The 16,389-nt window shown below is 38.6% G+C and overlaps 1 protein-coding gene across 2 annotated transcripts in view; it reads right to left on the bottom strand.

The window, feature by feature from the left end:
- Window positions 1–1,424: 1,424 nt before the first annotated feature.
- Slk (STE20 like kinase) overlaps window positions 1,425–16,389 on the bottom strand; it is a 55,954-nt gene continuing 40,989 nt past the window's right edge. For both annotated transcript variants that reach the window (XM_026781284.1, XM_005352443.2), the window contains 6 exons: window positions 10,854–10,983; window positions 10,059–10,183; window positions 9,443–9,631; window positions 8,802–8,927; window positions 7,682–7,795; window positions 1,425–4,800 (listed from right to left, as the gene is read on the bottom strand). In XM_026781284.1, the coding sequence (XP_026637085.1) occupies window positions 4,654–4,800; window positions 7,682–7,795; window positions 8,802–8,927; window positions 9,443–9,631; window positions 10,059–10,183; window positions 10,854–10,983 (831 nt within the window). In that variant the 3' untranslated portion in view covers window positions 1,425–4,653. The remainder of the gene's footprint in view (window positions 4,801–7,681; window positions 7,796–8,801; window positions 8,928–9,442; window positions 9,632–10,058; window positions 10,184–10,853; window positions 10,984–16,389) is intronic.

Raw genomic sequence — 16,389 nt, 5'->3', positions numbered from 1 at the left:
GACACACCGGACAAAGAAGTTTGTTTTTTCTAAGTTCCTTGAAATAGAAACACTTGCAAAACAAATTAGCAAGCTTCTTTGCAATTAATGCATGACTGGAGGCCAAATATATAAACCACAAAAATGTCTACTAAGGAAAATGTACACATATCAGACACCCCAAAGAAATGCATGGTAAGATCAGAAGAGTCTGCACTTGGGCAATGGCAATTTGTTAATTTGTTACAAGCTGTGTCTCTCAATTGCTGGGTAGTCAAGCATGGGATTAACATAAATTCACTTCTGCATCTCTGTGTAGACCAGGCTGTCCGCCTCTGCCTCCGAAGTTCTGGGATGACTTTCCTTACTTTTCTGTGCTTTCTCCTGAGTATCTTACATATCCTAGAGAAAGAATTTAGTTTCACTCCCACAAGCAGCTGCAGCAGCACCAATGCAAGCACATCATCAGAACGTTGCGTGGTCTTCTGGCCTGGTGTTATAACCTGATGCCTACCTGTAAGAATCAACATGGGGATCGGGGATCTCTGCACATGAATTCATATAGCCTTCACAATTTCAGATAACATGCTTTATCACCCACAGGGAACAATACCCATTGTGGATAACAATGAATGCAATGTATCTTTTAATTTTTAAAGAATTTATCAGTTTCATAATGAAAATCCTTTGAAACAGTACTTTTTACTTTGGGGCTCAAGTATTACATGTTAATGATTGCTACCGTGATTAATCAAACCTAGGAAATGTTCCCTTGTTATTAGACTTTACGAAGACACCCAAGTCTTCAGAGTTCTACACTCAGAAGAAATGGGAGGGAAGTCCCAAGTGTGCAGCTTTCTTCGGACAGACACACACACGCCACACTTCAGCTGGACAGCAGTGCATCTGGGAAAGGGGGCAGTGGTCAGGAATGAGCTCAGAAGTGCAAGCGCTCTGAGATTAGAAAATGACATCACAGCCTCCCTCTAGCCAAGCTGCACACATGCCAAGCAGGGTTGCCAGTGTCCACTGAGTGGTGTTGAACAAATCAATTGACAAATAACAAGAAGGCTTTTTAGCATATGATTTTTCATTGGATTTGAAACACTTGGTGAAACAAATACTCTATCCCAATAAGAGGGAATTAAAGCACACACACACTTTATGTGAACACAGACATTGGAAGTTCCTCCCAGAGGAGTCCACATATTGGAAGGTACTTATCAGCAAGTTAAAAATTACATTTGTCAGGAGGGAGAGACTACCACAGATGACTAGGATCGATGATAAACACAGAATGTCAGAAGACTAAGAAAAGTGCAAGTTTAAAAAATGTAAGTAGGACCAAAAAGGCAGGGGGGACAGACCTGCAAAGTGTCTCAGCAGGACAATCTCATTCCTAAGATTCTCTTTTAATTTAAAAAAAAAATGTTTCCCAAAATAGATTAAGAAATAACTTTATTGTTTGACAATCCCGTGATTGAAAAGGCATGTTTCTAATCCCAAGTATACAAGAAGCATAAAGTGAAATGAAATTCTCTTCGAAAATTTAGCTTGTCAACTTATTACACTGCAAAGAATCACATTTTTAAGCTGCAGCCAACATTTGAAACTGGTCAACTCTATTCCAAGCTTTGTAGCAGAAATTTTAAAGCATTATTAAAACTACGTCAGCCAAAGAACAGCAACAGCAGAGGCATTAACTGTTGCCTTTGACGTAAGAGACACATTGAAAATATCACCAGTGTCCTACAAGACCATTTCCCGAAAGAACCAGAAGGCCATTAAAACTAATACCTCTTCAACTGCAGTTCCCATGCTGGGTGGTCTGCAGTATCTCTAGCTATTAATTTGGCCAAATTTGGCTTCTTAGAAGAGTCGCTGTCATATAATTAGCACAGTGTGGAATGGGGAAAGTATGAGGGTACAGGGGACCTGGGAGAGCACAAAAAAAGTTACTTCTGAGACATGCTGATGCTCAAGAAATCAGAGAAGCCTCCACGGGGAAGGTCTCACGTGCCTGAGAGCGTGTGCTTGAGAAACACTGCTTAGAGGTAGCTCCGGTTCTGCTTCTTACTTAGTTACAATCTGCCATGTCCTGGCATGTGGGAAGGTTCCAATATTTTCAACAAAATAAAAACACTCTAAATTTGCTCCTCACCCACAGAAAAGGGTAAGAAAGAGCTTACTGTGACTCCAACTAAAACAGCAGCTAATTCAGCAACCCACAGCCTGGGGGTCAACAGGTCTGCGGAAACCCTGCGCTTGAGCTCTAGGAGCTGGACCTGCAGAAGTGTGGTGGGTGGAGGTGTGGTGTGGCCAAAGCATGCAGGGAAAGAGTGGCGACTGCATGGAGAACTCCCTTTATGCGCTGAATGGGGCATTCTGCCACAGCAACCAAACAACTTCATCAGCAGATGGACTGACTGCACTCTCAGATTCAAAGAAGGCGATGCCCTCAGCCACTCCCCACCTATACTTCACCCAGCAAAGAATGATCACTGTTATCTACTGGCATATGGTCTTAAAGGAAGCACAGTTTAGAAACAGCATGTTCTGTAACAAAACACTCTCTCTATATAACCTCAAGTGTGGAGAGGAGTGTCCCTCTACAAGTGTACCACAGGGCAGTCCCGGCACCCACAGGAGAACTCAGAGAGCAGGCTTCAGGTAGACAACCCCTCCAGCCTGCATTCCAGATACAATGCTCTAAATGTCAAGATGAATACAAACAGGAAGGAAAGATACTCAGACCAAACCGTGTCTACAATTACCTAAATAATACTGGAAATAAAGCCCATTGACTGGAGTATTCATTTGTAAAAATCCAATAAGCTGAAAAATTCAAAGAAGAAAGTGGTGTATAAGAGCTTTCCTCCCCTCTCCCTCTTCAAATAAATCATTAAATACACTGGGCAACATAATTCTGTCTTTTATCATAACAATATAAACAATCTCCATCATACTTTATAAAGATATATTTAAAGGCTTTCAAACAGTTTTCAACCCAGCATCCGAAAATAAAGCATTAAGAATTCTGTATACAGTAACACATTCATGTGCTAAGTGTATGAATTTACAACCATACATTATAATATATACGTATATATATTTATATAAAAACAAAATTGGCTGAAAGTTAAGGCTACCTACAAGGTTGTCCAAGAAAATTAAGCTTGTCAAAATAATTATAAAGTTAAAATTACACATGCATTTTTAAACCAGATAAAGTCCAGCATCCAAAGTTTTCAAATAAATGGCAACAAAGTACTACAGACATCGACATTTCCTTAAATGAACTGGTGTTTCCACATTACATTGACAGTTCTATTTTTCCACCAACCTCAAAATATAACTAAAAACTGAAACGTTTACAGTTTGGTACCTAGCACTCTTAGAAGAGAACAGGTTGCCAATGGCAGGCAGCAAGCATCATTCACAAAAGTGCTGTTTATAATACTGTTGACCTGACGCGGCTGAGATTCTGAGCTTCAGAAGGAACCAAGAGTGAACACTTCATTAATGAGCACATGTACCAGCAACCACATGATAAAGGTTTCAGGCTTTTCCGACTCAAAGAAATTAATTTAAACATGGAACAAAATAAAACCGAAATGCACTTGAGTAACCTCATTTGAAACCTTACAATGTCACTTTGCATGTGTGTCTGATACTGAATGAAAATCCTTTGTGGGCAACGCTTCTTCTAAGACTAGCTTCAGAACTGTAGTTGTGACTGCAGCTAGGGGCACAGAGGCCCCTAAGCGTCACTGAGAAATAGAACTTCTGAGACGGAGGCTTCTGATGTGGGCGAGCTCGGTCTGTGATATGACAGTGTGGTGAGCTCTGTTAAGTTCAATCTGCACATTTTAAAGCTAGTTCATTCATCTTTCCATACTTTGTACAACCTTTGTTTTAGGATAAATATTAAATGGCAATATAAACACGTTTTTAAAACAGTAATGTCCACCAGTGAGAAGGGTATTTTGTTCCTGGTGATCAAAGCGAAAACCCCATTTTATATATGATTAAAATTTAGTGTTTTAGGCACTATCTTAATAAAATTAGCACCTCATTATTGTTCCTGCCCACACAGGCTAATGTTTGTGACAAATTACTGAAATAACCTTTCTCTTTTAAAAGACTTTGATCCTGCTTAATGATAAAAAATATATCTATGTATTGAATCAATAAACATATTTCTGTAGCTCATGGCTTTTTAATAATAGTTGGTTTACCAAAAGAAAATCACTCCAATTCTACAGCATAATCTTAACTATAGAATTTAGCATCACTGAGAAATCAAGTAAAACAATATTTATTAATACTTAGTGATGTAACAGGTTTGGTTTTTTTCCCCAAATAACTTTAAACATTTCTCTAGCAGTTTTTCAGTACTATGTCTAAAGAATACAATATGGTCAATATACAAAATCACCTTAGGGAATTACTGCAAGATGCTACTTGCCAACATGGCCCAGCATCTGTCTTAGTTCATTTGCCCTTCATCTTTGTTTGCTTAACAAAAAAAAAAAAAATCCAAGAAACCAATTTTCAAAACCACCGAGAAGATGGACAGGTGATTGTCTTTGTGAGTCACATGTGCTGTGGAAGATGAAGAGAACATAAGGATGCACTTAGAAGCCAAATCCAGACAGAGAATGCTTGCTGTCGCTATGACCCAGTGGAATGCAAGGTGGGAATAGGGTAGAATTTGGAGATACGGCTCTGTGCTGATGGATTAAGACATTCGGACTCCCCAGTCATTTTAAAAAACACTTCCTGCTCCTGCAGTTTCCTGGCAAACTCTTCTTCCAGTGTCTTAAAAAAGAAGAGACAAACAATTATGCACTGCTTTACACTGTACATGGAAATCAGGATTTACTCTGATAGCCAAGATTAAACCTACTAACCCCAAACATTTTATTCAATAGTTAAGACCACATACTTCCCACGGTCACAGGTTCAAGACTCAGTTCAGTTAGTCCTCTGCTATAGAAGAAAGGCACTGCCTAACTTACCTTGTTAGCATGCCATGTGAACATCAAACATAGCAAGTGACAACTATTAGTAACTGTCACCTACTTTTTGTGTCAGTTACTGACATACATAGTTTTCTTCTGCACTGAACTACAAGCCATATAAACCTAAGATCTAAACTATACTCATCTTATAGCCCTACAATACGCAGCAAAAATACTTGCTGTGGAATTCCCCTCTGTACGCTATGAATATGTTTTATTACCATTGGTTAATAAAGAAGTTGCTTCAGCCTATGGCAAGACAGAATAAAGCCAGGCAGAAAATCCAAACAGAGATATATAAAGAGAGTAGGCAGAGTCAAGGAGACACCATGTTAGTTGCTGAAGGACAGAGATGCGAACACCTTGCCCAGTAAGCCACAGCCTTGTGGTGATACAGAGATTAATAGAAATGGGTTAATGTAAGATATAAAAGTTGGCTAGAAATCCAACTAAGATACTGGCCAAACAGTGTTGTAATTAATATAGTTTCTGTGTGATTATTCAGGTCTGGGTGGTCGGGAAAGGAACGAGTAGTCTGAATTCATTGAAACCTAACCCTGATAGTTTCCTGAGGTTAATCTTTTGAGTGGTGATTAGGGTCACAAGACAGGAGCCCTCTAAATGGGACTACTATTCTTTTAAGGGACATGCAGAGAGTTCTTTCCTAAAGAAGGTGGTTCTCACCAGAACCTGATCATGACAGAACTCTGGACACGGCCTCCTCGGGCCTCCACTTTATAATATTTTGTTTTAATGAACTGAATGGACAGGCATCAGTGATTATAGTGCTATTGCTTAGGTTGAAACAAAGCACAAGACAGTTTCTCGGAAATAAAACATGAACTTAACCATGAAGCAGTGTCAGGAATTGACAGGCAGGACGGAGAAGGTACACTGGGAAGAGCAGGTAAAACTGACACAAAGAAGGAACAGTTACTCTATCCACACTGCAGCACACTAAGAACAAAGTGGCTAGTGGGTGGAAAAGTCAGAAAGGCTACAGCCGAAGTGTATCACTGTGAAGGCTTCAGAGTCAAATCACAGGATTTGTTATACTTGATGGAACTGAAATTTATCAACACCTCTATGACATCTTCAGATGTTCATGAGGATAACTGGCAACAGCCAGCAAGTAAGAATAAGGAGGGAACTAGGGTCAGTAGATACATGAGGACATGGTTGAGCAAGCTCGGCAACAGGAAAGAGAATACACACTAAAAGTGAGTCACAATTAATATCTGGTTGAATGCTGAGCGCCACAGATTAAGGTTCTAACCTGGATGTCAATTAAGAGAGAGGATGTGGGAACACGTCATGCTGGTGGGGCTACTGGAGGAGGGAAAGGTGACATCAATACTGAGTTCACTCTGAAGTCTGCTGAGCTGATGTTCTCCATCATCTTCAATAGCTGTGCACTAGTCACTCAGAGCATTCCAAGAACTCCCCTAACACCAAGATACAGGTCAGCGAACAAAGAGAGAAATTCCTTGCTTTCTAAGCAGCTTATATTCTCATGAAATAAGACAAGAAATATATCTGGTGATGAAGACTATAACAACAAAAAATAAATAAGCCAGGATAAAGAATATTTGAGATGGGAATCAAGTGAAGAAACAAGGACCTCAGAGATACAATGACACTGGAAAAGGGACCTAGATGAAATGAGGAAGACTAGAACACCAAGAAAATGAAATGAGTGAAAAGTTCAAACTGACAGTAAGGAAACCAATGAGCTGGATGTAGTAGGCATGCCTGTAGGGGCAAACCCTGATTCAGAATAGCAATAGTCATGGCACTAATGAACAGCCACAGCAATATAATCACCTATGGCCTCAAGTGCCAAGACCCTGCTATATGGACATCACCTCTTTTAACTTGCTTTTTCTCCTTCTTTTTGAGACTGGGTTTCGTGTAGTCCAGGCTAACCTCAAATTCATCACGTAACTGAGGAGGACCTTGGACTTAAGGCATGTCCCAACATCACTGAGGTGTACAGCAGGAAGAAAGCTCACAAAAAGAAATGTTGATGTCTTAAGGGTTAACAAAGGGAAGTGGACAATAGAGTAACAGCCAGAGATACAATGGTTAATTCATGAAATCAGGCCAGCAGGGAAACTGGTTACAAACAAGAGAAATGGAAGAAAAGAGGAAATAAGCCATTCTTATGCTTTGTATCTTAAGTTAATTCAAGAGCCGTGCTACTGTTGCTTCAGCTGCACCGGGTAGACTCAGCCCTCACTGCTTTCTTCCTGCACTCCTCCCTGACTACTCTGCAAGGGGAAAGAACTATTCGTAATTTTCCACATGTAGTATTTTTGCTCATTCTACTTTCTCTGCTTGTCCCATTCCTTTCCAATCTACCCACCTGCCTGCAAGTTATTATTAATGGTTCATAGCCCACCCAGTTTTTACCTCTTAAGCCTCCTCACAGAGATTTCAGCCCTCCTTCTCCTGTGCTCATGCACTCTGCTCCCCTGTGTCATGCTCTAACCTATCCCCAGCAAGGGTCCCCCCAACTTGGAATCACTTCTCACAGATCCTGGACTTTGGGAATAGGGATATTGTCTTTTCATCTCCGTACCCATCATGTCACTGCACCTGATACAAAGAAAGTACAGAACCAGTAGGCAGGGAATGGGTGAACCACACACAGCGCTGTAGGACAGCTTTTAAATCACCTTCTTCCTCGGTCTCAGTCTCTCTCTCCACTCCTTTAACTCTTGGCTGTGCTCCTCATCTAACTCCTTCAGTTTCTGAGTCTCATGTTCAACCAACAGGTGGCATTTTTCATTCTGAAAATAAAGTTGGTATTAAAGTTTTTTTCGGGTCAATGGAGCAATTTTTAACAGATATATGTTCCTCCAAAGTAGCAAATTGTTGATTGGATATCATGCTGTTATGGAAGCTCAAATTCTCCTTTAAAAACTAAGTGCCAGGCCAGGCGGTGGTGGCGCACGCCTTTAATCCCAGCACTCCGGAGGCAGAGGCAGGCGGATCTCTGGGAGTTCGAGGCCAGCCTGGTCTACAAGAGCTAGTTCCAGGACAGGCACCAAAGCTACAGAGAAACCCTGTCTCAAAAAACAAAAAAAAAACAAAAAAACAAAAAAACTAAGTGCCAAGAGTTATGAAATCATCTGTTTTATGTGTATAAAAACCTTCACTGTTTTTGAAACTTTTATATCTTCTTGCAAAAAAATAAAACCTAAATATCATATATAAAAAAGAACTTAAGTAGAAATACATTGGGCTTTTGCTTTTCCAGTTGGTAAAAGATTTGGAATTAGTAAGTATTCTACTCCAGTAAATTAACCAAGTATACAGAACATCAAAGTTACCTCTGAAAGTGTAAACACTTCGGGCACTCACTAGATGGACTGTGCATTTCAAATGAATTCCAAAAACAGTCCTCTCTAAGGTCTAATTTCCTACTGAAAAAATTTCCCAATGTTTACCTTTTTTTTTCTCAAAACCAGAAAAAAAAATCAGCCAAATCCTTTTAAATTAAAAAATAAATAAATTCAGAATCTTAAACACACCATGATTTAATAATAAAAAGCATATTTGATGATGCTTTCTCAGGTTTTAATTTAGCTCATGCTTACATTCACCTTAATCACATGGAATAAAAACAAGGGTCCACAGCACTGCACGGCTCTCCCTTGAGCCCATGCAGCAGCCAGGCATCAATGCTCTGTCCCTTTCCTACGCAGCAAATTCTGGTTGGTCTTATTTTCTCCACATCAATGGTATAAGCTACCCGGCCACCATGCATTCCATTGTCAGGCTCCAGAACCTAACCTGCAGCTGATGTAGTTCTCGGACATTGGCTTCACACTGCAACTGGAGATCCCGCATTTGGCTCTCATGTTTTTGATGCTGAGCCATTCTCTCATTTTTCTGCCTCTTTTCTTCTTGTGCAGCAAACTATAAATAAGAAAAACAAAAAATAATTTAGATAGGAAGCAGGGTAATCTGTACATACTCTAGAGGTATAACTAATCGATTTAACAAAGCTTAAAAAACAGTAAACTAAAGCTGTAATCCTACACTGTAACTCAAACCTCTAAGACCTAGGTAAAGGGAGAGGAAATGACCTCTGGTCTGAGGCCTCCGTGCTCTAATGGCTTAATGATCTCCAGTAGCAGAAGATCATTTGCTGCCACAGAAGTGCCATAGCCGGACATGGTTCCTACTTCAAAGTTGTCCAAGTTATCTCACTCCCATGGTCTAAGAACTGTCAAGGGAGAGATGACTTTGCCCTCTATGGTCCCAAACAGGGAAGACTAAGTTGGTACATAACAAGCACCCTGTCCCATCCCAGAAAGTTAAAATAACAATCCCGAGGTGAGACTAAATGTCTAAACCCAATTATGAGGTACTTTTAAAGGTCATTCAACTTTGTTAAACCCTGAAAAAGAAGAGAATTATCTCTTAAGTACCTGTTTAATTTTTTCACGATCCTGATCTGGTGTGGCTGTTGAGTTAATTCTTAGACTTTTCTTAAACATGGCCATTCGTGTCTTGGCTTCACTTCGTTGAATCTTGGGCAGTCTCGCTCGTTCCTGAGTCTGTCTGTTTTTCAATTCCTCAATAAGCCGTTGATTATAACGTTGCATTTGTTCTGTTTCCTAAGAAGATTTAAACAGACTTGAGCAGTTGCAGATACAGCCTAACTCTCACACCCACAGACATGTTTCTCACAGGTACCCTCTAGCTGTACAATGAACAACAAAATATTAGGCAAAAATAATTTATGGAAGAAGTTATTAATGACAGCAGTGTTCAGGAAAGAAATGTTACTAAGATACTTAATCACACTGGAACCAGGAAGACACAAGATGAATATGACCATTTGTAAGGTCTTTAAAACACTGTAATTGATAGAAAAGTTTACAATCAACATAAAGATTATAATCAAGTACTCAAACTCAAAAAACTTTAAGGTAAAAAAAAAATAAAGCAAAGAATCTATTCTCTAAGAAATTAAGCTACAAAACTGAATAACTTTGTAAAGTAAAACGAACAAACAACTGAAGAAATTTCCCTTTCATTCACCTTCTCATGGCGTTTAAGCAGCTGGTGTCTCTGCATGAAATACTGATCCTTAAGCTGCTGTTTAAGCAGCTGGTGCTTTTCCTGTAAGTGTCGCTCTTCAAGCTCCCAAATCGCAGCTTCTCGAGCTGGAAGGAAGTGGTTTTTAAAATGTCACTTAGTTCTTTTAACTAATGTCCAATGTTCTTCATTTTAATACTTACAGCAAAGAATTTTATATATTAATTTACACAAATAGATATTCTAAGGTATAAATAAAAGGTTACCAATGCAAAATAGCATTTATTATCATTTTTTGTTTTAATGCCCTAAACTAAGAATGTCCTACCAGGAATGCCAAAATCCCACCTTAAAAAGAAAGAAAGAAATTATAATCTGTTATGAGGAATAAGGGCTTAAAATCCCATCCTATCATCTTCTCACTATGTTATTATATTCAGATAGATTAAATATTTTAATTTTTAGGTAGGGTTATTTGGTTTTTTTCGGGGGTGGGGGGAGGTTTGTTTTTGAAGTGCTGAGAATTGAGCCAGGCCCCTATATCCGGGGCTCCATGTACACACTAAGTACATATTCTACCACTAAGCTGCATCTCCAGTCCATGTTTTAAGTGTACTTTTAGAGACACTTCTGCTATATCTCACAGTATTTCTCAAGTTTAAAAAAGAGAACCTCTTATTTTATCTTTTCCTTGGCCACCCCAGCAAAGAAAAAGCACTCAATACTCTACAATGCACACCTCAGGCAATGTCTGAGGCATTTTTGTTGTGTACACACACAGTGTGGACTCTCACATACCTCTCATGAGCTGTTGCTTATTATTCAAGCACTCTCTCTCGATATTGGCCAACTCTGCCTTCTGTTGTTGGATGATCTTTTTCAGAGAGCCATCTAATTCTTGTTGCTGCTTCTGAACAAATTCTTGTTCCTAACAGACACAGTTAACCATCCGTTAATACATATCTACTAAATTAAACATTCAGTTATCTAGTGCTTCTGTATTAGTGGTTAGTGAAGCTTCTTCCTCTCTGCAGGGGAAGAGTGATGGAGACTGAACCAGGGCCTTGTACATGCAGGACAAGTACTCTAGCACTGAACTGCATCTCTGGTGCTTATGAAGATTGCTAAGTGAAGTTTATAAAGCTGGTGTGGTTTTAAAAATCACTAAAATTATATTGTACAGATAAAGCACAAATTTACTGGTCGCCCAAATCTAGAAATGTGTTAGAATGTACAACATCTATTCACTATTAAGAATGATACACATAAAAAGTACACATCCATTCACAATTAAAATGTTCTTTTTCATTAACAGCTTTGGAAAAAATAACAAATTATAACTTCTGAAGCTGACAATTTGCTCCACTATGGTATAACTAAAACAAAAGTAAATAAGAAATTCCTTTTAAGAATAGAGGCAACTAAAAAAAAAAAAAAAAAAAAAGATCATCACAATGTTTAACCCTATTTTTCTAAGAAACAGACAGGTAGAAAGACTTTGCCTGAACTAACAGTGGAGGACAGTGCTCATCATCTATAGCATGTGCCTAAAAGAACACCAGTTTGGAAACGTAGTGAGAAACAATGCACGGCTAGAGAGATTTAAGTTAGGGCTAGGAAAGTGACACTATGAATCGACACACAAAACTCTTACAATGAAGGCATTCTATCAACACATTTGAGACTCACTAATTCACTTAATAAATATTTGTTGAATGCCTACCATTTGCCAAATTTGTGCTTTTAAAAAGGCACAAATTAAATTAAAAATGTATGCATCTCTATCCCCCTTTGGCAGTAACAGAAGAAAGTGTTAAGGATATACAAATAAAAACTTTAGGTTTATATTTTAGGGCTGAAACAACACTTAACCTACAGTCCTTTTCTCTTATGATGCAGTGAACAGTCAAGGCTCAGCTCTATTTCAAAACTGTTCTTTGGGACTTGAACAGAGTCAGACAAGATCTGGACCACTTCCAGCCTGGTCCTTAGTGCACACAGGCCAAGAAAGCTCCTCTAAGAGTTGACCTATGGCAGTGCCTCTGGAGTTGGTCATTTCAGGCTGTGGTGAGGGAGTAATGTGGAGCTGCAAATGTTACCATCATTTCATCTGCATAATCATGTATGTTTTACTATAAATCCAAATACACAGAGCAGAAAGAAAGGCCAGTGAACAGTCACTATAAAATACAACTAGTAGTAGGCAGTGGTAGCACACCCATTTAATCCCAGTACCTGGGAGGCAGAGGCAGGGAGATCTCTGTTAGTTTGGGGACAGCCTGGTGTACAGAATGAGTTCCAGAACAGCCAGGGCTGCTATACATAGAAACCATATCTCAAAAGCAAACCAACAAAAACCTATTTATTTATCCATCTAGGATAAAAAAAGTCTTTTATATTTTACTCAAGAGATGTGAAATCTCCATGCCACCTTTTAAGCAGTTAAATAAGGCGACCTACACTCCTCTTTTTCCTACAGCAAACATTTGTAATAAAAATATTGTTCCTTTTAACCTCAGATACAAAGTTTCTACTTGCAACGCTGTTCAATAAATGTTTAACCTGGAGATACAGTTAAGAGTTTCTTGTGGTTAACAATTTTATCATTGGGTTACATTATAGATTTTTAAAATATCTGTGCAAACAGCTTTAACTAGTATATATGTCGACTTTATATTTAGACTCAGAAGTCAAATATCAAAAGTATAAACTCAAGCCAATAAATATGTGAAACAAAAAAAGGTAAATAGAAGCTATGCCACTAAGTGCATATGATTTCTGTCCATGCCATTTGTGGGGATGTCACTGTCCTTTAAGATCTGGATTACACAAGGTGGGCGTTCAGTTCAAAGAGAAGTTTCTTGAGGTACTCAGAACAGTGCAACTAAAATCAATAAAAACAGCCCCAGAACACAAACTAGGGCTCAACAAGTCAGAGTCAGTAGGCAGTGATAGACTAGTGTGGGAATGCTTCCTGACAGGAGCTAGCAAGGAACACAGTTGCCACACAGCTGAACAAGCAAGCAGAGTTTAAATGACTATATAATTGGTGGGCACCATACAAATAGTTTATATTAAAGTTAAATTAATGTAAATTAATTACCTGAAAAAGACTCTTATACACAAATTAATATACATTTTTACTTCAAATGAATGTGATTTTAATATTATTGCCCATTCATTAAATTTCTCAACTTCAAAAGGCAAATACAATATGTTCACAATGGAATTTGTTAGTAGAAATTGCTCTTAGGAACAGAAACTAAGAGAAATTTCACGTTCTAAAAAGTCTGCGTGGATTACATTCTGCCTTTAAAAATACCTATGTGCTTATGAGTAGAAGTCACAGAAATGAACGAGAGAACCCAAACTAAGAAAGCCGAAAGTCATTTCTAAAAATGGCCTCGTATATCATGAAGTCAATGACCTTTAAAAGTACAAATTCAAATTCTGCTAAGTAATTTTATCATATCAGTTAACTAACTGTAAATATTAAAACTGCAGATTTGCATTCAAAAAACTATCAGAAAAGGTTATGACAAGTTGAACTATTTGTATAAAAATTGATCACGTACTCAACAGATTTATTCAACAATGGTAATGATCAGAAAAGATTATAAATCATAATTTCTTGTTTAAAAAAAGTCTCTGCCAATTGCTTTTTAAATCTAATTTAGAAATGCGGGAACCAGAAATGGCTGAAATCAAGTAGTTTATATCAAATATCACAAACAAAAATTACCATTTATATTGGCTAGCCGTTTCTATGGGAACTGTGAGAAGGAATACAGTTTGAAATTTCAGACATAATGTCAAACTACAATGGAAATAACAACACCTCAATATTTACTACTGACAATTTAAATAAATGGGGACAAATTAAACCAAAGTAAAATCACTACTTTTACCATGGCTTTTCTGACCATATCCATAATTAAGACATCTAAAATTATATGTAATCAAAATGTCACTTCACACACAGGTAAAAATCTAATTACAGCATTCAATTTCTCACATGTGCAAAGTTTATAAAACTCTACCAGGAAGATATTTTACTTTTCTTAAAAATCATGAAAATTTCAAGTTTAAAATCTATGGTGGGGAGGCAGAAAAATAGAGCCCTCCACTGCAAGTGTTCTGCTTCCAGCTCTTCTGCTGATGCCATAGAGACCACGGGTCTGGAGCAGATCACAAGCCTCCTGTGCCCACATACTACATCTGGAGAAAGAATATACTCCATCCCTACGTGAGGATGGTGCCAGTGAGAACCAGATGTAAATCTCTGAAGAACACTGTTAATACTAAGTTCGTGCCAAACTATTATTACTGTTATTATTGGCATCAGCTCTCAATATTCTATAATTGAGGCAATGAAGTAAACAATGAAAGGCACATGTGAGTCAAAGAAGGCACAAGTAAAACAGAAGGCACCTCCCACAGCACGCGGACTTACGTCCTGCATTTGGGCGTTGAACACTGCACAAGATGACAACTGAAAAGACTGAATCATGACCTGAGCAACACCCTGTGGATCAGAATACAACACCCTGTGCATCAGATACAACACCCTGTGGATCAGAATACAATTCAACACCCTGTGGATCAGAATACAACACCCTGTGGATCAGAATACAACACCTTGTGGATCAGAATACAACACCCTGTGGATCAGAATACAACGCACCTCCCAGGTGAGAAAACAGACATCTGACAACACCCTGTGGATCAGAATACAACGCACCTCCCAGGTGAGAAAACAGACATCTGAATGACTGTGTAAATGGAAACAATAACTGCACAAGGTCAAGTCAAGTAACAGAGGGACCTATTGCCCATCTGCAGAACAAAAGGTGAGAATTAGGTCAGTGGTTTCCAAATTCTAATGTGTTACTTACTTCTAAATCAGTGGAACTCCTTTTTAAAAGCCTATCCATGATGGATGGATGGAAGGATGGTTGTATGGATGGATGAACGGAGGGACAGATGATAGACAAACAGACAGATTTTAGACTGCAAGGAGACTTGAGTGGGTACAACACCTGCTTAAGCCCCACGTGTTTGGAAGGAGGAATGACTCTCAGAAAATGCTGCCCTCTAACAAACCACGGACAAATGACATATGAAAGAAACAAAGGGAGGGAAGGAGAGAGGAAAAAAGGGAAGAAAAAGAGAGGAGGGGAAAGGTGGAACAAGGAGGAAAAGAAAAAGTCCTCTTTTCCGCATAGAAGTAACACCCCCAGCCCCATAGCCCTTGCCTGGAATAAGAGCTCCTAGGGAGACAGTCTGAAAGCCTGAGGACTAGGTGTCAAATATGTACCAGCTCCATGGCTACACAGTCTAGACAAACTGTAAAATTATCAAATTTTAGTAAATTTATCAAAGGAATAAATACTTTTGAAGTGCGACATCTAAATTTACAGAAAGAATTTGCCAGTAATTTTAACTTTCATGGGAAAACAAAAAACTCCTCCAAATTACAAGGAGTCATTTAAAAAAAAAAAAAAGAGTAAACTAAATTTATAGTATAGGATCACTCAATTCATTCAACAATAAATTCTTATTCTCAACTCTTAAGTTTAATATACTTTTGAAACTAAAAAGCATCCGTTATAGTCCTTAAGGCAAAACTATATTGCTATTACTTAGTATCTAGTTTGAAATCTAAACTAACCAAAAGCAAAGGTGGAGCCGGCAAGGACTCCCTTTCACTTGTTCACAATGAATGGTAGGCCAGATGATGAGCATCCAGACCAGGCAGAGTGGGCAGTCTTGACACGAGGCAGCATGGTATGCTGTCTGGCAATCCAGTATTTGAACGTGAAGCTGAAACTGTCTGGGCAACAATTCTGATTTTACATTTCCCTTTCTGTGCTTGTTCCTACACCACTAAGACAGGGGCGATGCTCAGTGTGAAACTGAGCTGTGATATGCGGAGCATCAGAAAAAGAGATAGCCACGCAGCAAATGCTCTGTCTGTCACCATATCCTTCAACTAGTCATTCCCACACCAGGACAAGACACAATGTCTCAGTGTCTTACAGCAAGAAAAATACTAATTTTATTCAATTAAACTGGAATGAATTAAAACTTGAAATTCTAGATCAGTTTCCTTCTTTTTCATAATACTAAAATGTTATCAGCTCTGAAATAACAATAGGCAAACAGTTTTAAAATATATTTACTGCACGTGTGCACATACACACAAACACACACACACACACAAACACACACACACACAAACACACACACACACACACACACAAACACACACACACACACACACACACACACACACACACACACACACATCAGTTGCAGTAAATGCCATGGTCCC

The sequence above is a fragment of the Microtus ochrogaster genome, chromosome 8 (assembly GCF_000317375.1).
Source record: "Microtus ochrogaster isolate Prairie Vole_2 chromosome 8, MicOch1.0, whole genome shotgun sequence".
Classification (NCBI taxonomy): domain Eukaryota; kingdom Metazoa; phylum Chordata; class Mammalia; order Rodentia; family Cricetidae; genus Microtus; species Microtus ochrogaster.
Note: the sequence above shows the minus strand (reverse complement) of the source record. Positions and strands in the feature narration are given on the sequence as shown.